Here is a 26,365-nt window from a genome sequence, read left to right as displayed (position 1 = left end):
CAGTGCAGTATTTTTGCCCTGTCAGAAATGGCAGTTAGATTGATCTAACATGACAAACCATCTCTGCTGATACCCACCTATTTATTATTCAAGTTCTTATAGTTAGTTACAGGGATTTCCTAGCACTGGATACTAAGCTGCTGCCCTGGCTTCCCCTCTGTAAAGACATACACTGTTTGAAAGACCAGGAAAAAGCAAATTTACTAATCATCCATTTCTCAGCAATAACTACTAATGGCTCCAAAGTTGCTTCAGCATCTTCTCTAAGCACTTCATGGCAAATTTCTTATCAGGCTGATCTGAAACCTCTAGATTCCTACAACACATTACTTGTGACAAACATCTGGTAATCTAGTTTTCAGAAACACTACCCTCTACTTTTTATTTTTAAAAGACGACATATCCACAAGTATGAGGGCTACAAACAAAACCAGTAAAACACTCATCAGTTGGTTCATAATTAATAAACAAAACACAGTTTGAGGTCTGGAGTGTTTCCTAGTCAACAACACTGAGTTTATATAAAAACTCTTTGGTGAGGAGTGGAAGGAGAGTAGGAAAGGGGAAAGATAAAACCTGAAAGCACAGAAGCCCTTCACTGTGAATTCGGATGGCTCCTTCTCCCATCTAACACAAAAATAATACATCGATGAGAAGACTATTAAAAGCCAATGGAAGAAATGAGTGATTATAAAAGCTGAAAGTTCTTCTAGTGGCCAGTATGCACAGGACAGGATTTTTTTAAACTTAGAGAAGTTTAATGGATTGAGATGTCATCCAGCACACAACATCATGACTGCAAACAAGCCGGCTCCACAAACAGCCTGATCTATTCCAGCCACTGGTAGAGGCCCTGCAGATTCTACCATTAGTTTTGTTACATGGTTAAAATATCATGATTCTTATGTCCCCAGAAGTGGTTGAAAAGTCATGACACAATACATTGTGTATTTTATAGAAATAACTACAATGGTCCACTTTGCAAAAGAAAGCTGTAGCAAGTATCATGCTTTTATCCTGATCCATGCAAAAATAAATTACTTTGTCCACGCATCCTCCCTTCTGCTCAGAAGTGTTGAGAAGAAGCACAAGGTAGGAAATAAAATCCAGCTTAATGCAGGAGAAAAAAGTACACCTTCCTTTGATTCATGAATAGAACAGATGATTTTCTGTGCAGCCCCAGACTATTTCATTTCAGGATGCGAGGGCAGGCAGTATTTTGAAATACAAGACAACTGAAAAGAGTATTTCAAGGTTAAAAATGCAAAGGAGCACAGCAAATCCATACAGTGAAGGGATGTAAAGAGCATTAGGAAAGGAAGAGAGTATATTACTGTGTTCCCTCAATTAGCCATTGACTAAAACCACACAATCCCAACAGTGGTCTCATACCTTATTCACTTCCTCATTCTTGCCAACACACCAAGAAAACAGCAATTTGTTCTTGCTCTCTTATATTCCTGAGGCTGCCATTTGGCAAAAAGACAGAGCTTACCTCCGCTGCATAATACCTTTGTTGTTCCTGTATCATACTAGAAATTCTCCCATTTGTGTATTTTTATTTATAAATAAATAACAATATATATTAAGTTTGAATAATAATCTTTATTTCTTTATTAGTTTATTTGTAAAAGGTACATTGTCATCCTGAGCTACTGCTTTTATACATTTAGCGTCATACAAAGACAGATCATTTACAGTTTGATCATTTACATTTATTGTGCTCCAAAATCCTTATCTGAGTATCATTTTGTCCTAGCAGGAACATAGATAATTTAAATTACATGTATCCCTGAAACATCCACATTAATTTACCCATCTGACCCCATTATCTAAATTACTACAGTCATCTAAATTACTCAGGACATTCCTTCCGAATTTAGCAAAAACTTGTTTAAAACTATGAATATGGGCAGTGCAAGAACTGGTCCCTCAATCCTTTGTGAATACATCATTAGAAAAAGCTTTCTGTTTCCGTATTCTCTTGGCAAGTCAGTGCTAAATCGACTAGATGTATTTTAATGGAATGGTCCCAGTAATAGTTTACTCATTTCTTATTACAGCAGTTAACGTGAATTTACAGTGTCTCCCTTTGCAGTGACCAGTGCGCAGCTCTCCCGAACAGGGAAAATCTGACACGATCAGAGGAAAGTAGGAGGCAGCCCATCACCACCTTATTGTCACCTATGTGACACTGAAGTATTACGAAACAAGTCATATGAAATACTTCCCTTAGACCCTGTAAAGGAACTTGTACGAATAACCGGAGTTAAGTTCCATAATCCGAGCATGGCTGTCGTGATTTGCCAGTAAAAACAAAACAAAACCAAACCAAACACCGAAGTCCCAGGATCCTTGAGAAGAAAGCATTTATCCTAACTGAAATCCAATCCTGGATAAATGGAAATTTAATTGGACTACCAAAACAGCATCTCTCTACCTGAAAAATCTCAAAGCGTACAGTGTTTACAAATGTCTCTCTAGCAACAGTGTCAGTCTCTTAAAGTTCACTCATACCTGTCGTTTCCTGAATAAGGTCACTATGATCTTGGGCAAAAGATACAGTAAGCAGTTCAAGCAAAATGCTTATTGCTTAGGTTTTAAAGCAAGCCACTTTAATATAATTTTAGTTAAAATGTTAAGTACAAATGTGAAGCTACTGTAGAAACACTTATAAACACTCTTGCTTTTGAATTCTTACTGATCATCTACAAAAATGGCAGACTGATTTTAACATAACAAAAGAAATGTAAAACTTAATACTGTCTGTTGAAATAAAATTCAACACCTATAAAGACAGAGTTATGAACATGTAAACACAGCTTTAGTATTCAGAGCTCGGGAATCTAGCAGCAAAACAAACTATTTGCATATTATGTAGTGCAATGAACATTTGTTCTTGGAGACCCCCAGTCTTAAAACTACTTTGAACAGAATGGAATCCTTACAGGAAAGGTTTTAAAAGTGTCCAAGATGTCATATCCAGAATTACTAGATGTTCATCTGCTATAATCTAACAATTTCTCTATGCAAAACTGTGCTCCGGATAACTGACTTTAATGGCTCCCCAGTAGCAGGCTCGAATGAGGCAGATTAAACCTAAGAGATAAGCAATAGCCCAGGAAACATACGTTGCATGAAATCGCCTGGCGAAATCCTGTGTACCAACCTAAAAGGAGAAAACAAAAGCGTCAAACATACAGAACTATCTGCTTTTCAAGGAAGAGCAAATCACATTAAAAAGAAGCGTTTGGGCATCTTTTAGTCAGATATTTTATTAGTTTGATTTTACACAATCATAGGATAATTGAGCTGGGAAGGGACATCAGGAGGTCTCTAGTGCTACTTTCCTGATCAAAGCAGGGTCAACTCTAAGGTCATACCAGGTTGCTCAGGGTTTTAACTCAGCTGGGTTCCAAAAAGCTCCAAGGATGGAGGCTACAAAAACCTCTGGGCACACCCATGGTAAAACAGAAACATAATTTTCAAACTCGGTAAGGTTGTTTAAAAAAAAAGTCTGTTTTTATTTCTGGCTGTCACTGATTTTATTAGGAAAACTGGAAAATCCTTCATAACTCATTCAAGCTCACACATAAAAAATTATTCTGGTTATCATGCAAGTTAGAGGTGTAATGAGAATCACACATATGAATTAAACTGCAAGTATTTCCTCATACATGCTCTTTGAAACTGCTGGGTAGAAAGGTGGCTCCAGTAACCACTACCACATACTTCAAAGCAAAGCAAGCCAGGTGGTTATTACCCTGCTGCTCAGAAAACTACATGTCCCTTTTAATTTGTAAATAGCTTATTACCGGGTTTTACTCCTTATACCTTGTACAAATTACAAGTGTGTATACATGTTTCTAACTTTTGGAATCCCATTCACCCCCTGCAGTGGAACTCGCATTCCTGGCTATACAGCAGTATGTATTTCTGGAAACCTGGAAGTTTTGAGAGCTCTAGCAAAAGCCAGATGTTCCAAAATTCTACAGTGAAAACCCTTTTTCATAAAACTGAAGTTTTTACAGAGATGAAGAGTCAAAGTCAACATGAGGAAGAGCAAAGTGCAAGAACTTTTTTTTGTTTCAGAACATTTCATTTTTCTGGCTAACTTAGATGGTAAAGTCCATGGCTTTAATAGAGATTACAAAAACCACACAAACTTAGGAGGTTTTACTCAAATGCTGGTGAAAGAAGAACTGGTCGACCCAGGAATCTCCTTTGTACACGCACAGCCCTGCACACAGTTGCAAGTATATCATAGTATATCACTCACAGTTAATCCAACTCCAATGAAGATGCATATCATTCCAATTGTAATATATGCACAGCAGCGTCTCCGTGGCAGTGCACTTCCAACAGAAGAACTGTTAGAAAAGAAATGGTATTTTAAATTAACAAACAAAAAGCCCCACAACAAAAAAGCTCTCTCCATAAATAGTAACTGTTCAGTCTGAACGGGGTGGGGCGGGGAATAGAATGGCAATACACGTACACCATCTTAAGTTTATATAGTTGTAGGCAAAGTCTACAATTATACAAACCAGTAAGAGACACAGTCCACATTTTATTTAAAGGGGAACTACTGGTAAAGCTTATTCAGTGTCTAAAAATCTAGATGCTTACAACCAAGAGAGAGGTGCCACACCTACAGTTTGAGCGTGTCTACCTCCCATATCCACAGTGCACCCAGATCAGTATCTCAAATAACCTTTGGACTGCAAAACCTAAGCTTGCTTTGCAACTTCAGTGTAGGTTGTAAGACACTCTTTAGACTTTCAATACATCAATACATAGCTTTGATACATCTAATAATGCATTTAATGCATGTAAGTAAATGGAAATCAGATCTACCTTCCCTAAAATCTCATTACCAGTAATAACCTGCACCAACTATTTCCTGAAATAATTTGCTCAATACTGTTGAGTGGATAAACTCTTACCCCGTTTCTTGAAGATAAAAAATAAACTTTTAATCACAAAACACAAAAAATTTTTTGTGTTCAGCATTTCCAAAGATTGAAATTCTTTAGACACATTTACGTCAGCTTTAGTAACTTCAGAAATGTGATAAGTTCTTTTTACTTTCTTTTAGAGTTGTACCACAAGTTACATGAGCTGCACAAATCACTGCTGACAACCAAGGTAAATAAACCTCATGGAAATTCTGTCACTTATCACGTAGACTAGGAACTCCAAGACAGACAGCTTTGTTTCTACCAGCTGCATTAAGCTAACTATTACAGTGCTTCAGTCAAATACAATATAAAATGCAAATAAAGCCATACATTATTTACTACAGGTTAGAAAAATTATTCCAGAAGCTCAGTGTTGTTTAGCAAATACATCTTGAGTCACACATTTGCAATCACATACAGCTCTACTAATGAAGACAGGAACATGATTTAATTCCATTGAAACACAGTGAACATGCAGGTCAATTGAAAGGACTAGAGAGGCAGAGATGCCTTCATAAAACATGTACCATCTATCGTAGAGGTATTTTGGAAGCATCCTGAAGCCTGCTGCCATTAGCCAACTTCATCCCATCCTGGGAGATCAACACACCCTTGGAAATACTGGGTTGCTAGTTCTTCAAAAATGCAAGGGAAAATAATTTTCATCTCATGATAGTTCAACATACTCAGGACAAATATATGCAACAGAAGAAAGCACTGCTTAACTACTGAAGTAGCACATCTGTCATATGACTGACTAAATTTCTGGCTGCAGTTAATCAACCACATAGTAAGGCCTCATATGCTTAGCATGTGACTAGAATTTTTTAAGCATTCATCTTAGAAAGCCTTCAAATAGATTGGTTTAAGCAGCTTTACTCCAATATTACTTCGTTACAAGGAATTTCTAAAATTCTCCCACAAAAAAAAACACAAGCCACAGACCTGAAGCTAACATGCATACTCTGAGCTTCACCTTGCAAGGCAAGGGTTGAACACAGCGACCACTCAAAAGCCACCTGTTAGACATTTCCAGAAGAGGAAAGTCCCCAAACTGCCCTGATCATTAACTTCCCTGAGGAAATTGCTTCTTATCAAAAGCCTGTATGGTGAATACACATTTGGGATGGGATTGAGGGACTGGGGGGATATGATTAGCATGGGAGAATTCCCAGTTGGGGAAATAATCGTATCTTACCACCCTCTCACACCAGCCACTCGCACAAACTCCCCCTAAAGCCACCCTAAATACTTCCACAGCCACTCTATAAGAGTGATATCTCTGATAAAAAGATACATGTGGAAAAAAACAGCCAAACGCACACCAAACCAAACAGAAGTTTTATAAAAGGGGACAGGGAGGAGATGTCTCCAAAAGCTGAACTACTGAGCACTGAGCTTGCCAAACTGCCCTTAGGTTCCCTCATTTACAGGATTTCCTGGCTCTGTACTCCGAAAGTTAATTCAATTACAGAGCTGGATACCTTAAGATAAGCCGATAGAAATGTCACGTTCAATACACCTAAAACACACATGATATTTACTGCACTGTGCATTTCACAAAGAGACAAAGTTCATTTTGGGAAGGAGACCTTCACTGTCAGAGCTGTCTGACTTATGATCTTGTTTTTGTAATCATAATATTGCAGGTGGCATGTGTATTTTCCATACATATTTCTCTCAGGCTCTGTCCCCTTCTATTCAGTCAGAAAGGCTGGGGAAAAACCATCACCTCATATACCACAAAAAGGGAAATATAAATAATGTCTTAATTGAACTGCCTTTTTCTTTCCACAGAAAGCAAAGTTGAAATAAATATAGTAAGTTTCAATGGTCACATAACAGACCTGAGAATATTTAGCAATCCAAATAAATCTTGATTTATTTTTCACCTCCTAACAATGATATTAGCCACTGGGCCACTCTAAATAGTGAGGCTTCCCTCTACTCACCCCAAACTGCACATTAAAAACCTGAATTAACTTTGAATAAAGAAAGCTAAAACCCTGCCCTAAAAGCTACCAACTGCAGCAACTCCGACAAGCACATTCAGAAATATTAAAACTGGGATCAAAAGAACATTTTTAAATCACAGAAGCAGCTGTTTCCATTGTGGGACTGATGAGGGTGAACTCAACATCCCAAAGGCAGCGATTCCTTCTTTCTGAGCTGCTGCTAAAGAAGCAAAAGCACCTGCCAGACCTTTGGGCAGCGGCAGCAGATATAAAAGACACCAAAGCCAATTTAGCATCAGGTAGTAATTAGAAGAAGAGAAAACCAGCACAAGGGACATAGACTATTATAGGAGTAGCACAAGAAAGAATTCAGTATCTCTTCTGTACCAAATAATAGGAATTATTGCCAGAATTTCAGACACACTTCTGGAGAAGTTTTTAAGAGGAAGATCAAAATGCCAGTATTTTGAAGGTGAAATGCACTGGTGAATCGAACCTCCACAGTAATGCTGGGGTTCCAACATCTCTCTCTTTCCTGAAGGTCCTGCAGACTTTATGGTATGAAAAAATGTTATAAATTCATTAGGCTTCATCATTATGCCAGGCCTTAAAAATAAGTAGGTTCTGAAGAAAAAAAAAAAAAAAAAAAAAAGACATTTGGCACTCTGAAGTAAAACCTTGTACCATTCAATTTCCTTTCTAGTAAATGAAGTCATGATCCTCAAGTTCTAAATGTTTTAATAAATAATTAGGGAAAGAGAGCAGCAGACAAAAAACAGTTCCTGCTTCTACTGCCTCATTAAATGAGAAAAATACCAGAAGCCTTCCTTAAACTGCTCACTCTTTCGGGAAACAGGCTGATAAACATCTAGTATTTTGTAACACAAAAGAACACTGAAACAGTAAAAGAAACAGTTTCTCCCTCATTGCCTGGTGTCATCCTCTACACTATAAAATCATAGCATCATAGAATCATTTTGGTTGGAAGAGACCTTCAAGATCATAGAGTCCACCCATCACCTAACTCTGGCACTAAACCATGTCCCTAAGAAGTCTAAACGCCTTTTAAACACCTCCAGGGATGGTGACTCCACTGGTTCCCTGGGCAACCTGTTCCAATGCCTGACAACCCTTTCTGTGAAGAAAATGTTCCTGATATCCAATCTAAACCTCCCCTGGCACAACTTGAGGCCATTTCCTCTTGTCCTGTAACTTTTTACTTGGGAGAAGGGACCAACACCCTCCATGCTACAACCTCCTTTCAGGTAGTTGTAGACAGTGATAAGGTCTCCCCTCAGCCTCCTTTTCTCCAGGCTAAACAGCCCCAGTTCCCTCAGCTGCTCCTCACAAGACTTGTGCTCCAGATCCCTCACCAGCTTGCTTGCCCTAAATAAAACTTTATTGCAACAATTTCCTCATTAGCTATGTTTGTTGTCCCAATGCAGTAGGTAACATGCAACTAACTGCCTGTGTTAGGCAGGACAACCTCAGCAGCGCTTCTGCAAACAGCTTATACCTATACGGCCATGGCCAGGTTTGTAGCCCATTTCCAAAGAGATTTGGTCATTTACCAAATAAATGATTTTATTCTCTGCATCACAACTAATTTCCTATATTTCCCAAGTTATTTTTTTTAAAAATTACTCTTAGGGTGGGAGGGGAAGATGAGACACACACACAAAAAGTATGTCACAAAATAATAAATTTGTGACCACAATGGTAGCAGGTAGACGGGATTGAAAACAAACAAGATAACCAAGATCTTGTTTCCCCCGATATCCAGATATGAAAGGTTCCTTTGTTTATGAACTTTGAGGCACAATCGCTTTATTTTCCCTGAACATTTTTTTGTTATTGACCTTTTTGCGTAATAACTCCTAACTTTCCCTGCAGTTTTACAAGGCATTCTCATCTCCAAACTGGTGATCACAAACAAGCCGTTTGCAGTGATTGACCACACTTGTAAAAATGTTTCGAAAGAAAATAATGACAATTATTTGAGAATCTAAAAGTCTCAGCAGCTGTCTTCTTGAAAAGCCTACTGTAGCAGCAATTCAAGGTGCCTTTTGCCTCACTATCCTTTTTTTCAGTGACAATCATCAACTGAGTCAACAGAAGGAATGACTAGTTTTGCATGTGACTAGTCAGCTACTAATGAAAGAAGTTTTGCATTAATTAGCTGAAATAAAGAACCCCACATTCGCCTCTGACCATTTGGCTACAGGTGGGACGACACAAAGGGCTGATAGAACGCAGCAGGTCACTGCAGCTATTTATTCCATCATCACGATTCAAAGCTCTGCCTCACCCATGCTGTGCCCTAAATCCATGCATTAGAAGTGTTTATGCTGCTGGAAGTGCAAAACTCCTGACCATCGCATCCCAAACGTGGGAAGACACCAAGCAACTAATTCAAAGCTAAATTACAGTAGTCCATAGTTTGCATCCTCAGCCCAAGGACAAAAATGCCTGTTTCTTAAAATTTGTTTTGTATTCTGCAACTCAGTTGCCACAAAAGCTGTAATTTTCACAAATTGCACTGCAGAGATGCTCTGGTTTCATTACAAACAGATAGCATGCTTTGCACTTTAGAAAACAAAAATACTAAGAATCCTTGGGCTGTATTTTCAAATACAAGCAACATAGGTCAAAAGAAGACAGACCAAAAGATCACATGCTAATGAGTTTTGGACTGTTGCTTAGAGTGTGTTTTATTTGTTGTTGCTGTTATTGTTGGGTTTGGGTTTTTTTGTTTTGGTGTTTTAAGGTTAAACAGCAAATAATTTTGTACCTAAGGAGAGTAAAGAAAAAAGCTGTGATCAGCTATCAAGCATGACATGATAAAATATAAAACATAATTGCGGTTAGTTTAAAAACAAATCAAACCACATAACACCAACCCCTCCCCCCAGGACTGAGAAGACTGAATGCAATTACAGTCACTAAAAAACCAAACCAAACCAAAATCACAACAACAACTTACAAAGCAACATGTCACCAAGACCAGAGCAAACTAGAACATCCACTAGACTAGTCCACACCTGATCGGTTACACTCATGAGGTTAAACGTATCACTAGAAGTGACTTGTCTATCACATACCCCAGTAATAGATTTCAATCACTGCTGAAGGCCAGGCCATGCCAACATCTACAGTACGTTTATTCTAAGCCTTCTGCTTCCTAAAGGACTTGCCAGTTTTCCTACAACATGCAGCACACCTGTGGTTCTCCATTCCCAACAAAAAAAACACATTTCCTCCTTTAACTGGGAGTAGCACTTGACTATCAAAAGAAGAAAAATACTTAAATTAATCAGTAAGACACAAATATTACTTCAGACACTTCCGTAAGTCTTATTTCACACCTTGTGGTTGAGATTCCATACAAATTTAAGGTATGTTAGTTACGTAGCTTTTAACAGCACTTCAAACTAAGTATCCCAACCTCAGATAAGAAAGGCCAAACAAATACTCAAAAAAAAGTCCCAAAAAAAATCCAAAACATGAAACTGTCTTACAGCTCTTGTATTCTAATTTTTCTCCTTCTTATTGAAGTAACAGCAAATAAGTAGACAAGTTATTCCACAGTAATTAACAATGTACTACCTTGTTTATTGTTTAAGATGCTAAACAAGTCAGTTGTTGAGTGTATGAAATCAGTATAACCTCTTTCAAACTAAGACAAAATTACTTCTTCCTTTGACAATAAGGCAATTCACATCCTACATTTAAACATTGATTAAAAGTAGTAAAATTTCAAGGACGTAAGTTTAATTTTAGCAACTCATTCCTGCCTATTGTTAGCAGCTTATTTTTGCCTCTAGCAATTCAGACAGAGCATTTTAATAAATGCATGTTGATTTGTCAAAGCTACTGATTTGTGCATGAAAAATGGAGAATTCAGGTGCACGTAACATGCTCTTTAGCCTTGAAATTCAGATGAGCACAGCAAAATAATCAGCATGGTAGACATGTTTTACTCCAAAGACTTTCATGGCAGAAACACTGGCAACTTATCTCAAAATAAATTTCCCTTGCTTTCAGAGAACTTACATTTTTTTGCAGTGTGGGCACTTTGCTAGTGTGTTAAACCTCAGCTCCATCCACTGTAAAAAGAAAAAAATAAAAAGGTTGAAAAACTGGCATGAGAAAATGTTTGTTGTGTTGTACCATGCTAAATGTCACTGTGAAAACATTTTGCTTCTCAGGCTTTCTTTGACTTGTTTCTTGCTTTCTTCCGTAAATGGGATGCCCTTTTGTCAGTGGCAACACAGGATTGGGATTTCCATGTGAAAGTTTCCCATGCCTTGCCTTAGTATTACTAGATTTGCTTGACGTAATGTGGTTTCATCCACAGGCAGAGTGCGGGCAACATGGCAACATTAATAAAGTTTTTTTCTCTTACTTCCATAACTATGAACATACCCTGAATCAAAATAAATGTGTTTTCCTTGGCACAATTACAGATAGATACATTTTCCCATCTTTTCCCAACCCTTCTATCGCTCATGAAAACAGAGTTAAGTGTTCACAGAAAGGTTAAAAAATAAAGACATCTACTTTATAAAATGTAGGTTTTATATCAATAGAGAACATTATCAACTACTTTTATGACATTTTAAAAAGGCAGTATATAAACCCATAGATGCTACGGTCACAACCTTCCATGCACTGACTAAAACCTGTATGGGAAGCAGCCTCAGTAAAGATAATACCTTGAACTACCTGACCCAGAGGTTACACAGTCGTACACTTGTTTAAAACCAGCAGTTTTTGTTAGATTTGACTCTGTGATAATACAAGTATTAAACAAGCACTTTCCAACTATAGGGTAAGACTATTTTTCTTTGCTCTGAAAGCAGTTCTACTGCAATTGCAGCTCTTCTCTGCTGCCTTTCCCAACTGGAGGTAGTTAGCACATTAAATTAATTCCCCTCTCCCCTTGCCTCTTAATTTATGCAAAAGTCACCATGCAAATTGCTATCGCAGAAGAAGCTACACCACAGAGCACCAATGCCTCCGCTTGGATCTCCCTTATCTCTGTGAGAAATCAGAAGCCTACTGAATCCAGTAGTGTTGTTCTAACTGCTACAAACACCGATCAAAATCAGAGCCCATCCTTGCAGGGAAGGCAGAACCTACATACAGCACAGCACCATTTAAATGTCATGAATGAATTTATGATCTTATGTGCAAAGAAGGAGGATGTGGCTAGTAATGCCTTGCCAGTACAGGCAGGTTTTGCTGTGAGCAAGGTTCTGATCTGTAGTATTTAGAGTGCATTTTCCTGCCTCTCAAAAAGTCTTCTTCATTTTTATTTACTTCTAAAGAGGCTAATTCCCCACTAAGAAGAAATCCACCGTTGTTTGCCTGGTTCTGAAGTGTCCAGTTATAATACACTACCAGTTACATAGTTGTTCTTTAAATGTATTTGTTTACAAAGACTTGGTTAAACTGATTTAGCAGAGTTGTATTTTATCCCTTAATAAAGTGAAAGCCTCTGTTGGCACTCCCCACCTGAACAATGGGCTTTAGGAGCATTAATGCTACTTCCACATTCCTACCAGAGAACAAGTTAGCTATTTGCCTGCATCTCTGACAAAAACCACTCAGTTTCACTTAATTCTACACAGCAAAAGTGGGCTAAGGTGCAGTTGTCAGCACCAGGGATGTACACAGGCTTCTTCAGAGCTGTCTTTTCAGCTTTATAAACTGCAACTCCAGAAACAGAAGCAAATCTAAATCCTGGACTTATATTTTATGTATTTGTAATTCAACTTCACTCCTGTACACTAGTTTTATTCCAGGGCAGGCAACCTGATTTCTGGAGTTACTCATTAATGATCTTTCTAGGGTTTTATTGAAAGACTTCCAATTATTAGCTGTAATTATTGATGGATAAAATTCAAACCCATCTGAGCTCCAAATTTTGATGGAAAAAAAGTTCTGTTTTCATTGAGAGTTACCTGGAAATAAGAGGAACACTGTTATGATGCCTTCTGCACACATTGGAAATAATTGCAAAAAAAAAAAAGCAACAAGACCTTCAAACTACAAGAATTCAGATCACATTAGCACAGTAGGGAGAGGTTATTTTCACCCACATTCTAATTCTTGGAGTTCTGATGGGTTCAATGAGTAGTTTAAATAATGTTTTAAGCTGGTATTCTTACTCATACTTCAGAGTGCTTTTAAGTAACCTAATGTTGGTTCTTCTTGTTAAGAAAACTTGAGGTTACGATTACATGAAATTTAGCACTCTGTTGACAACACAAACTGTGTTTTTCCCATTGAAACAATACAATAAACAGTAGCCAGATCCCTGGTTACATGTACTGAAAGACAGATGAGTATTTCAGAGAGCTCTTAAATGTTTCAACTGTGGACAAAACCAGACATGCACCAAGGGAATTGCTAGAAAAATATGTCAAGCTTTCTTCTTAAGCCTACAATAGTTCTCAATGCATTCAAGACAAGACAGAGGAAAAAACAAAACAAACAAAAACACAAAAACACACAAAAAAAATCAAACAAACAAAACACCCCAAACAAACAAATAAGACACATATACATACACCTCTGTACATACAGCTGCACTTCTGCCAAAAAAAGCTTCCCCTCTGCTTCCCCTAGATCCTTTGGGAAAGCAAAAAAATACTTCAGCATTTACTAGTTTTCTAAAGAATTTAAAGGGTTTTCTATTCAGTTATTTTAGAAGAAATATTGCTCGTATTTGATTAGCTTTAAAAAAAACAGAGTTGACAGAGCACAACTGACAAACCGCAGCACTCAGCCCACAGCTGGTACTCACACAGCCAGGTCCTGGCTGTGTGTCCTCAAGGGTCTCTGACTGCAGGAGGATGGCAGGGGGGACAGGGACACCCCTCCCCTGCCTGCCACTGACAGCCACAATTCCTCCCAGAGACCCCTGGGAGAGGGGTGGCAGGGAATGACTCACTGCTGGCAGAAACGAACTGGGCTCAGCCACAGCCCAGCTCTCAAAAAGCCCAAACCAGGTCAGACTGCGATTCAGCAAGACAGTTGAACTCTCATCCTGCCCTCCTTTTATTTTCTACCACTTCTTCCACTTGTCTGAACTGCAAATCTGCCAGAAACCTTAACACAGAAAAGACTCCTATCCAGTTACCCGAGGGAAAAAAATAATCTGATGAACAAAATGTGAATAACTAGTGATAGTTCAGCTGCAGTATCACCTGAGTGCTCAGTCATCCTCCCAGCTGAGACACAGTAACTTGAAGGCACTCCATAGCATGGAGCACACTTTTAATAATTTATAAACAACACTCCCCACGTGTAGAGGCAGGGAAAGCACAGCCCATACTTATGCTTTTATATGGGAAAAGAGAAAAAAATAATCTTAGAAAGGTGGTGAACAAGTTAATACTCTTAAAAGAAGACAGAACAAGCAACTGACAATTCAGCTTTTTCACCGCAGGGATTCTAGTTTTGCTTGTCTATTTTATTTATTTTTTAACTGCCAAGTAAAGTAAAGGAGATACCTTACTGAGTTGCTGAGAGATGCATCTAGCGTTCCATATTTGCTTTACAGTGTGGAGATATCAAAAGACTCATAAAAAACCACCATCACAGAAGCTGAGTTTCCAGGCTGGCTAAAGCTCTTCTACTTTTTCGCTTCTCTGCTCACTCTCAAACCTCAAAAACTTTCCTGATTCTCCTTAACTGTATAATGTGAGAAAAAAAAGGTTTGTTTCTTGATAACTCAGCAGAATACAAGCTTCAAATTTCTAGTGATTTTGAAGGTTTCTTTTCAATGTACTGTGAAGTGGTAAATTGGTCTTACTGGCAGATCAGACTACAAAGTTCAAAATGATGCAGTTCCCTAAGAGCACCATCAGCTCTGAAATCACATGCAAATTCCAAATTAGAAAACTCAGCCTTTCTAGGCATAATCTGGTAGTTAAAGGAAAAAACAGTCTTTATGGTTTTGTTTGTTTGTTTTCCCCTTATGTTCACCTAAAAAGTTCATAGTGTAAACTACAAAATTAATTTGGGCTGCACTTACAAAAGGTAAATAAGGGATAAATAAAACCCCCATACTTACGAAAGCCATCAAAAATAGGCCAATCATTTAGCAATTATAATTTTACTTCATAACACTGACTCTCCCCCCCGAAAAAAATCCCAATCCAAAAATCACAGTAGAGATGGTCTTTTGTGTTAAGAGACCACATTAAAACTTAATACTGTAACTCTTTCACAGCGGTGCTTTTGCCTGTGCAGTTTTAAAGTGTGCTAAAAACCGTAATTGCATTACAAAATTAAATTATGACTCTGTATCAAACTGCAGTGTTCCTGCAGGTACTTAACAGTTTGTAACACGCTACTATATTTGAAAAAAAAAAAAAAAAAAAAAAAAACGAAAAACAACACAACAAAAAAAAAACAACCAAAAAGCTAAATGAAAAGGCAACTTTTACTAAAAGATTCCTGGTTTAGAGTATGTACTTGAGACAGCCTTTTTCTTTCATAGATCAGTAGTTTCCTGTTAGCAACATTATTCTGTATTGCATATGATGTTCTTACTAGTTAAGGTCACATATAGACTTGCATTTAAATAAAAAGCAAACAGAATACCCACTCCAGATATCTCCAGTTGTAGATTACTGTTCTTTTGCAAGGTCTATAATAGGAATATTTATATATATATATAATAGGAATATTTATATATTTTTAATACATAGGCAGAATTAGTAGATAGAGCATTTCTCAAGCATCTCTCTAATGGTTTCTCAGATAGTACATTACTTGTAAATTCAGTCAAATCACTAGTTTTCCTTTAAAAAAAAAAAAAGGGGGGGGGGTTAAGAGCCATCTCCTGTTCCCTGTATTCATCATCTACTATAGTAGTTAAACCATTATTGCACGCCTCACTGATCCATAAACCTGAAGTAAAGATTTGAAGGCACAAGTCCATTCCATTATAGAGCCCATCACAAGCACACACTTCTCTCACTGCTGATACAAGCTCACATTCAGTGCCATCCCCTAAGCTGCCTTTTTCCTTTCAGAAAATGCACTTGAGTATTCTCTGGCCTTTTTGTATCTTATGATCCTTTATTTCAGGGACATCCCACCACTCCGGTGACTCTGCAGGTCCTTCAGCTGTACCACTTGTCTCAGTCATTTCCCATAACTCACAAACATGACAAACTTTCTAGCAGGGCTAGATGATGAAGCTAAAACTAACCTACTCGTGTACTGCAGAGACTGTTCCCAAATCAAAATTTGTGTAGGGCAGCCCTTTATCCATGTAAAAGGCTGCAAACAGTTCAACTGAAGAAGAGTATTCTTATACTTCAAAAATGTGATCAACTGTCAGCCTCACATCTAAACCAGAATTTCCAGTTCTGTAACAGCTGACAGAAATGCTAACAACAAGTGCTGTAACAAACAGATTTCAGGGGTCTATACAGTAGCAGCAGAGCTGCTCTCTTAGCCACAGCAGAACACAACCATCACTGCGAGTCTCAGCAGAACCAGGAAGCCTACCTGCCTTTTCCTGCACCGTTTGCTCTCGCATCACTAAGCAGTAAGACTGACTACGGGTTTTATCCATGCATGCACAGAAAGATGGTTAAAAGTTTCCTTGAAATGCATGTAAAGATAACCAAATACAGACCATACGTCCATAGTGGTACAAGCACAGAAGCAGCTTTAGTTTCTCAATGATGCCATAGAGTGAGACAATAACCTCTTAAAAGTGCTTACAACAAATAGCTTGAGTGATAACACAGTGAGGTGAGAAGGAGAATCTGGTGCTTTACTTACAAGGAACGTATTTCCACAGTGCCCACATACCACTCTAGTTCCATCAGGTTGAACTGGCAAGGCAGGCTGAGCTGGCTGCTCTTCTGGGATCAGCATTACTGGACCAAGAGTAATGATGCGTCTACTGTGTTAAGAACATTAGATGTACATGTAATTAAGCTAGCAAAAGGGAAGGACGATGCCTTCAAGCAATTAGCTCAGTTACGACTGAATATCTTACACTTTTAAACTACGATCTGCTTTTTAAACAGATGATGGACCCAGTTTTGGTCTCTCTCCAAAGCATTTTCCTTTTCAGTTCTGCAAACATTCTCTTTCACTGTAAGATCAGCTATGCAAGCCAGAACCCTGTAGAGATCAAAGACTTGCCATCATACCGCAGAAACACTTCTCAGGAAAACAAAATCTTAATACTCAGACTGAGCAAGCCCATGAACTGGAATGTACATACCCATGTGCAACTTGTAGAAAAAGTAAGGACTCTTCCATAACCTAGTTCATCCTCCCAAGTCAGATACTCCTCCTTCCCACACTACTGACAACCATGTCAATAGGAGCAGCCTGTCCACATTTGTACAGTAAAAATTCCATTCAAATGGAGTGCATTAAAGAACAAAAACACCCCAGGTTGACTAAATGCTATCAATTCACAGGAAAAGTATGTGCTTTTATATTCAATGTGTTTCCAGTTTAATTATACAGTTTGTCTGTCCGAAATGACAGTACCCAAATTAATCAACCCAAAGAAGAATGAGGATCAGACTTCCTGACATGAAAAAAGTGAAGGTTAAAATGAAGTATTATTTAAATTGCACTGCATCTCTCCCCGTGTCTGACCACAATTGTATTCTGGATGCCTTCCCTTCAATCCGGAGCCTTCCATTTAGGGCATATTCACAACATTCTCCTTCAAAGTTTTTTCACTCTGAGAAAAATTTTTGAATGTTTTGAAGTTTTCCCAAACACTCGATTAGTTAAACAACGAAAAAAATCCCTCCCACTGAAGTCTCAAACTATGTTTCAAAACCAGAATAGCCAACAGACTGGTGACCTGGGCACTTGGTATGGTAGAGCTTCCATTCAAGTAGCTGCAGATCTAGCCTTTATCTCAGCTTCTCCTGTTAGAACTGCACCACCTACAATCAAGTTACTCCTACCACAGTGCGATCTTCAACACCCTAGGCCAAACAGTAACAATGCTCACTACAGCAATCGTGCTTATTCCTGTTATAACAAATGTGTAAACTAAAGTTGAATGCTGAGCAGAGATTGAACCCTCAGTGGGCCAAAGAAGGGAGATCAGGACTGACGCCACCCTACTGCTCCCTCTCCTGTTCCATTCTGAAGTCCCCACTCTGAACCAGGCAAAGTGAGCAACCCGTGTGTTTACAATAATTAAGTTTGCAAGAAATTAGGAATGTTCAATCCCAGAAACAATTTATTTTATTCTCTGTGGTCTTTATACCATTTTTTTCCTTATAATGTAGACAAAATGGGAAGCACACATGTGAGACTACCACTAAATACAATTTTTTTTCCTTTTCTGAAGTTAACCTTAAAAAAAATAAATTAAAAATAGACACTATCACAACCTGTCTCTGCAGTAATTCAGTAATGCTGTCCATGTACAGAGGCTCAGGCTTGAATCTCTTTTAGTTTTACATACTCAACACAAAGAGCACCGTTACTTTAATGAAAACTGTCTCAAGGCGCTTACAGTTTTTTATTCTTACCAGTTTGGTCTTGGACATCCTATTTTCCGAGATGTGTCCTTACAGATAAGGAGACAATTACATTGACATCTAACATACTTCTTCCCTGCAGGAGGGTTTTTGATTGGCTAAACAAGGAAAAAAAAATACACCAGAGAACACACATCAGAAGTCATAGCAATTCATATTTTTCCTCAACAGTATGACAAAGCGGAACAACTCCAGTGATAAGTTCTTGCTAACAGAGAACTGAAGTTCCTCTTACAGAGGAAACTTGAGAGTCAAGACAACATTGGAAGCTTTCTCTCTTTGCTCAGAGAAGGAAGTGCAGATTTCCTCACTAGAACAAAATGAGATTCTGCAAACTAATGGAAAAACCAAAAATTTTCAGCAATGAAGAATGCAAGACTTCAGCATAGTTATTTTTTAAAATATATGCTTAAGTAGTGGCATATTTTTTAAAAAACACTCAGAACATCAAGAAAGCCTCCATACCTGGTACTGAACAGTGAATGGACTTCAGTCTGTCTCTCAGTCACCAAGAGAATATGCTGAACTGTAGTCTTATTTTAAACTGCACTGAAATTCTCTTTTTCCAATCTGGGAGTCAAGTTTCTGGGTCCCTTCCATATAGCAAATCATAAGTCTCAAAAGCTATAAGATACTTTGTTTGGCCTGAAACATTATACATTGGCAGGGAAAGTGAGTATTAATGGCAAGTCCTCTACTCTCTCTTTTACCTGGAGAGAGGGAAAAAAAAAAAGTTTTGCTACAGATTTAAGGCTTCTTGTTTTCTGGAAATAACTTAAAAATCCTTTCCATAAAATACATAAAATAAATCCAGTCCAGTGTTTTTCATGTAAATGCCCCAGCAGCTGTGCAGTGCTGCAGTATCAGATCCCAAAACTGAAATTGGCGGGAAGGAAAAAAACAGAAGCAGGAGGCCAAAAGCTGAAGATTTGAATTAAGAAAAGGGGAGAAGGAGTAAAAATGTCTGTGATCACTGGAACATAACCTACAATTTCTGCATTTCAAAATTGCTGTGGTTTGCTAGCAAGCTAACAAATTGACTGAACAGTACTGCACGAGGAAAGCACACATCCAGGGAGAGGTGTGATTTAGTTATTTTGTTTCTTCCATTCTTTAACAATTCAATTCTTCATTTCTTTTCATCACAACAGCTTCACCCTTCTTTACAGAAGAATAATTACTTCAACAACATATTTGCCTTTTGTCCTCTGTCTCAGAAGGAAACAGCCACACCAGCAGCCAGCTGCGCTGGCAGGTCCTGGGCAGGGACAGCAGGAGGGACTCACCCTTCCTGCGTGAGGACATGAATTCTACCAACAACATACTTCAACCTCCCCCCACAAAAAGAAGAGGCTAAAAATCCATTTTACCGTAGCTTCATTGCAGACTGTGCACTTAACGACGTGTTGGTGTAGCTTGCCATCCAAATTGATGAGCGACTGGCACACGCGGCAGTTGATGACGGGAACGCCGCTGGCGTCGGGACTGGCGATGGCCGTGTACGGAGGAGGGAGCTCTGCTGCAAGAGACCACGAAATCTCAGTTGAAAACCAAACAGAGGATCCTAAAACACTATCAGCAAATGTAGCCTCTATCTAAGGAATACAGGAAAAAAAACAGAACAAAAGAAAATAAGAAAAAAAAAAGTTACTGATTAGTATAAACATAAGACAAATCTAAGTTTTTTTCCCCCTTCCGCACAGCTTCTGTGTACCTAAACATCAACCATAGCTGTACATAAAGCATACCAACAATACAAACACACCACACATAACTCCAGAAAAGTGGATCACAGAAAAGGCTGACCTATACAACTTTATTTTCAAAACAACTTGTTACATTCTTTAGAAAAGCAGGGGGAAAACCCCCAAGCAAAGCCGAAACCCACTAAAGATTAGTAGCCACCAGAGACTGATTTATGAAGAAAAGAGAAACAAAAACAAACAAACAACAATAAAACCCCCTCACAACACACAAGACACAGGCAAAAGAGCCATAACTGGCATTTACAAACATCTGGAGAAACTGAAACACAGTCACCCTTTTATTATACAGTATCAAATATTACAGGTAAAAATACAGAAAAGTTCTGTGAAGGAAACAAGTCTTGAATGAGAAGTGGCATAAACTGTGCTGCTTTTTCGAGTGCAACAGCAAATGTATGTTATCTTGAAGAAAAAAGATGAACTGAACACCCAGAGCTTCTGCTTTTAAGGGTTCCAAATATTTCTGTTGTCCAAGATCCAAAGCGCTGATGCACAAGGATGTTTTTAAGTCACTTAAGACACGCTAACACAATACAGCAGCCTCGGACCCCTGTGGAAGAGCAGATTTAGGCTTCACCAGTTCTGACCCCACTGCAAACAAACTGGGGAGGAAACACTCAAGATCCTCCTTGGTTGAAGAATCCATGGAATGAAAACAATTCAACACAGCAACCTCTTGCAAGCTTATTACCACAATTACTTGGTGTGTAGTAGCACCAGCTTTTATTTCATCAAGAAGTTCAGGGTTCTTCAGGTAAGCAAACAAGGAATAGGCATATTTAGCAGTTCATAGTTAACTTTCTTTAATACTAATAATTTGAAATTATTAGCCTTGGATTTCAGTAAATGATTTCATAATTACATCCAAGCAGCCAACAAAATCTTCTAGGAAGCAATGAGAGATCAACCTACTTTCACTTTGCAAACAGTGCTGAACAGAGCAGTGTCTGCTGGAGGGAAATCACAGACTGCTGTCAGGGCTGACAGGCCCAAGTATTAAATTTAAGCCTGTAAGAAAGCACTCATCACTCCTTCACTCTGTTTTAAAGTGAATGTCATAAGCTGGAGGGATATAAGAAACCCTGCCTGCCCTTCAGATCCAAAAATCATCATAAACCTTAGAAGCAGCATTGCTGTTCAGTGCTCGCTCTTGTTGCTATTTGGCCTACAAACGAGCCAGACCTGTACTTGGTTTTAACTCACAGAGGCAGTGGAAGGAAGTTGGACACCTGGAGCGTCTCAGAATCACATCCACGCATTTTAATTATTTCAGATGAGAAACAAAATTAACTTATATGCAGCAATGCAGTTCTGAAGTCAACATACAAACTGATGCTCTGTTACTTGAGCAACTGAACTTCACACCTTCAGCTCTGATATACTGGTTGTAGAAACCAACATCCTTAAAACACGTTAAGTAACTTAAGAGTGTTGTTCTGATTTTTCTGTTCCTGAGGAACTTTATTCTGAGAAAATACAGCATCCAGTCAAAAAATGTTTAAGGATAACAATATTTTTGCAGTCCTGTGACACCCTATTTTCAGTGTAAGACTGCCACAAGCAAGACAGGAGATATTACAAGAAATTAACAAACAAGAAAAACATACACAAAACAAAGCTCCAACATCCACATATTTTGGCAACTGGAAACAATCTCAAGCCTTACTTGATCACTGCAGAACCCGGGTTTGAGATTTGGATGATGGGAACAGCAGTGTCTGAGCTACAAGTGGCAAAGCCAAGGCTGCTGCAAGGGGCGTTTGGCCGTAAGCAGCTGTGAACTGCTCCTGCAGCAAGCAGCTGACACGCTGGCTGGCTACAAGAGGCAGCCATACAGTAAAACGCATGTCCAGCACACCCCATACCAAATTCTCTGTCAAGACACTCCTGCAGTTCAATCCCAGCTTTGAAGCTGCCTTTCTCAAAAGCAAAAATCATGTTACAGAACTTCTTTGCTTTGTCCTCTCCGTTTAAAGTGCAACTTCTTAATTCTATCGGCTAGACACCGGGCAGCTGTACTAAGGAAAGGCAAAAAGTATATTGAAGGGTATTAGAAAATAAAACAGAAAAAAAAGACACACAGCCCCCTCAGCCTTTCAGCTTTCCACAATCCTGGAATATTTTAAGAACTGACAACTATGCCCCCTCTAGACATTTATAATATCCTATACCCTACTTGCAAGAAGCAACTCTTAAGATTTGTAAAGTTGGTTAAATGAGGTGTGTGAGCACCTACAGACACCGCCAGCCACCTCTCAAGGCTCACACTGGAGCTGCTTGGCTTCCAGGTAAGCAGCTTCTCTGTTCCTGTTCTGCTGGCTCAGCAAATTTCAGATAGCAAGAGAATAATGGCTGCTTTTCAGAGTGGTGCTGCAGCAAATAACATTTGCTATGAAGCAGAAAGCCGGAGGTATCTTGGCACCACAACCTTCATACTTAAAGTGCATTTGGAGGATCTCCAAAACACAAACCAGCAAACCCACCAAAAATTAAGTTTAAAGAAAAGTATACTGGGGGCAGGGGGGGGAAGGGGATATGAAAAGGAAAATAAAGGCATTGTCTCAGAGTTCACAGTTCATTACCCCTTAATAAAAGGATTACAAAGCACATTAACATATGTATTTTGGTTTGGTTTGGGTTTTTTTGACGCCTTGAATTTCAGGCTAACATCTAAAAACAGCCCATAAAGGTCCATCATGTTGCATGTGACTGGATGGTGGGCAAGTGTCAGGTACACACCAAGAGTTTCAAGACACAATTAATGATAATATTGAATTTCCTGCTGCTGACATACAAGTTTACAGCTGTGTTATCAGTTTTTCTTTAAGGAAAAAGTCCAAGAGTAATTAGCTCAGAAAGATTAGCAGAGTGCCCTGCCATGCAGTATGTCTGACTAACCTATGATTCCCTTCTTACCCTCAAAGGATAGAGATGCTGCAGAAGATACCACATATTCAACCTTAGAAATTCCTTCCCTGGTATTTGGAAGGACAAAAACCACAAGGAACCACCTGCAGCTTACCTAGGTCAAACAGAAATAAGGTTGTTTTGGTTATTTGTTAAATAACCAAACATTTATGAATCAAAGGTTCTTAATCCTGACCTAGGAGGGGGTGGGTGAGGAAAAAATGTTAGTGATCTATGCCAGAGACAGGTAGTTAAGAACTGTGAAAGCCTGAACAACCCTCTGATCCCCTCACAAAAAGAGAAAAAAAGCGCTGAATAACTACCCTACTACAGGGAGCACAGCTGATGGTCCCTCCCTTTGTCTATGTGAGAAGTTTCTTAAACGCTGTGCCCTACTCCACATCTAGAATTTTTCTTGCTTCCATGATTAGGAACAGACACTGAGCCATTACCAGAATCCAACCACCCAGCAGCTCACATGGAGAGGGGTCAACTGGGTCTCCGCTGCAGCCCAACGAGGGAAGAGGAGCCTACTTTCAAATCACAGCCTCTCTTAATTTAAAGCTCAGAATGACATATTGGTCACAATAGATAATTACAGGGATAAATCTATTAATGTACATTCAGCTGGTAGTTTGGAGGGCAAAGGGCTTCTTCCTCCTTCCCCTGCAGCTCCACACCAGTCAAGTGACGTTAAGCAAGGAAGCTCTGCAGAAAGGGGGTTGGAAGCAAACCCTATCTGCCCACGAGAACGCTTCTTCCCTCTACAACTAGACTTGCGCTAGAGAGAGAGACAAAGACTGGCTGTTAGCTAAAAAGGAGGTTTAGCTTGCATAGATCCTTTCATTAAGGATAACTGACAGAGCAAGGAAACTAGAGCTACCTGCTTTATGTGACAGCTCTGCAAAATTTTGTTCGGCAGGTATCTTTTTGTAAGTTTTGTAGAGCCGTTTTCAAGTGCTACCTAGTATGCTTGCTTGCTCGCGGACCAATCAAACAAGATCCTCAACTTGCAAAGAGATGTCTGACATTTAAGAGAGCTCTATGGTTCCTCCTCATATTTGGGAACAAGCCTCTTATCTCAAGCATCACACCCTGCCAGCGGCGCAGAGCGAGTGAAAGCGAGTCACAGAGGTTGTCTGGAGGGGCAGCAGGACACAGCCACCAACTGAAGTGAGCATGAGGGGGCGAGCTCCTTCCCAGATCATGAGTTTCACCCTAGGTTCAAGAAAGAGCCACTGATCTGATGCATTTTCATTACTTTTTAAATCTACAAAGACCTTTTCAAAACCAGATTGAAACATACACAAAAGTAATAGGTACAGGATAAGGACTACTAAGAATTAAAAACATCAAATGACAGAATTTAAACTAAGGATTTCTGAATTTTTTTAAAGATACGAAACTTAAGGGATTATGCCAATCCTACACAATTTGACTGAAAAAGAACCAGTTGCTGTTTTTCAGGTCAATATTCCTTCGTGCAACTCAAATGAAAGTCAACAGTCAACACCAGCTACAGCAATAACTGAAATACATTTTGATAAAGGCAAAGAGGGCTGACTTTCCATGGGCTTAAATATTCAAAACAGAGACACATTCACTCATAGCATTCTAATTACATATATATGTAAAAGAACTATACAATTACATTAAAATCCTTAAGAAGGAGCCAACACACTGGAGCCTGTGAGATCAGGACTGTTATGTTTTAAAGGCTACTGCTAGTAAAACTTACTCTAATCTTAGCCTTGATTTCTTCAGCTTTCTACCCCCGGCTTGCTTTCTGCTCCATAACATTTAACTAGCAAAAAAAAGAAGCTATTAATATATTTTGTAAACCTCCTGATTTATATTTTCCAAGTTAATTTTTTTCACCTCCTTACTAAATATTCGGTATTGAACAACAAGACGATTTTCCAAGTCTGTCAGACAAAGTTAAAACCGTATTGTTAAGCAACAATTCCGGATCTGTAACTACAGCGTCTGACTTGCTTTAAAAATAAAGCCAAAACCAGCTATGGCCTTGAAACGTGTTTGCAAGGACATCCTAGTGGTTTTGGACTTCAACAACGACGCTGCACAGAGCTCCTTGCCTACTGAAAACTGACTGCTGATCAGCTGGCTTCCCTGGGGTAACGCACATCGATGGTCACTGGAGACGGAACGGGGACCTGCAGACTTCATTTCGCGCCTGCGTTTCGCCTCCACCCTGCAGCTGCTCCCTGCGCCGAGTTCGGCTGCTCGTAGTTAAGGATCTTTTACTTAATCCTGCTCCTAATTAATAGGGAAACCGAAGTCCAACAATTATCTTGCAAGCTCCAACATGCAGTGAGTTATAATAAGCCGACCGGTTCGGACTTGTTCTGCCACTGCAAACAATTACTTTTTTTTTCCCCTCTCTTAAGGAGCTCACCCCGGAGCACAGCGCACGGCCTACTCGACCCGGCGTTACCTGTTGTTCCCCTGTTCGTCCTCCCCACACCGGGGCTGGGCGAGGACTCCCCCGCGCCGGCGGCTTCCAGCCCGGCCCCGCAGTCACCCCCAGCACCGCCGCCCCCACCGACAAAGGCGGGGGAGCCCCCGCGCCGCCGTCACCGGGCGGAGGCGCCGCGTCCCCCCCGCGGCCGCAGGGGCCTGGCCCCCCCACCCCGAGCCCCTACGGGCCTGTCCGCCCCGCCCCGCCGCCCCCCTGCCCGGGACAGATCCGGGGGCGGCGGCTCGGCGGCACCGGGCAGCAGGGGGGTCGGCGGCGGCCTTACCTCGGGGGCTGCTGTCCGGCAAATAGGGCGGCGCGGTCGGGGTGACATTGCCGGAGCCGGGCGCGGAGAGCAGCGGGGAGCGCTCGTCCACCCCCTCGGCGGCCATGGCTGCGGCGCGAAGGGCCCTTCCCGCTGCCGGGCTCGAGGCGTGGGGCGGGGAGGCGGCCGGACCGGCAGCGCCGGGGAAGGAGCGCAGAGGAAGGGGCTGGGAATGAATGGGACCGGGGCGGGGAGGAGGGGCGGGGGCTGGGCTAACCGGACCTGCTTCCCTCCATCTCCCCGTCACGGGCTAATGAGCGGGGAGGGCCGGGCTTCCTCCGGCGGAGCAGGCGGGGGTGTGCTGCCGCCGCTGCGGGCCGGGCCGGCTGTGCCGGCGCCTCCCGGGCCGAAGAGCCGCCCTGCGGCCTGCCGCCAGCCGCAGCGCCGCCGGGGGAGGGTCCGCAGCGGGGAGGCGCGGCCCGG

General features: G+C 40.2%; 1 protein-coding gene across 2 annotated transcripts; it reads right to left on the bottom strand.

The window, feature by feature from the left end:
* Positions 1–1,604: 1,604 nt before the first annotated feature.
* PIP4P2 (phosphatidylinositol-4,5-bisphosphate 4-phosphatase 2) lies at positions 1,605–26,365 on the bottom strand. 2 transcript variants are annotated; one of them, XM_082046245.1, is made up of 7 exons: positions 25,904–26,365; positions 19,839–20,063; positions 18,460–18,566; positions 16,727–16,850; positions 10,970–11,022; positions 4,280–4,370; positions 1,605–3,169 (listed from the first exon to the last, which is right to left on the bottom strand). In XM_082046245.1, the coding sequence occupies exons 1-7, from the start codon at positions 25,949–25,951 to the stop codon at positions 3,026–3,028; spliced, it is 792 nt and encodes a 263-aa protein (XP_081902371.1). In that variant the 5' UTR covers positions 25,952–26,365; the 3' UTR covers positions 1,605–3,025. The 2 variants fall into 2 exon arrangements, with proteins under 2 accessions (XP_081902371.1, XP_081902372.1); XM_082046246.1 differs by having other exon boundaries at positions 19,839–19,987; positions 25,904–26,361.

The sequence above is a fragment of the Streptopelia decaocto genome (assembly GCF_964273445.1).
Source record: "Streptopelia decaocto genome assembly, chromosome: 2".
Lineage (NCBI taxonomy): Eukaryota > Metazoa > Chordata > Aves > Columbiformes > Columbidae > Streptopelia > Streptopelia decaocto.
Note: the sequence above shows the minus strand (reverse complement) of the source record. Positions and strands in the feature narration are given on the sequence as shown.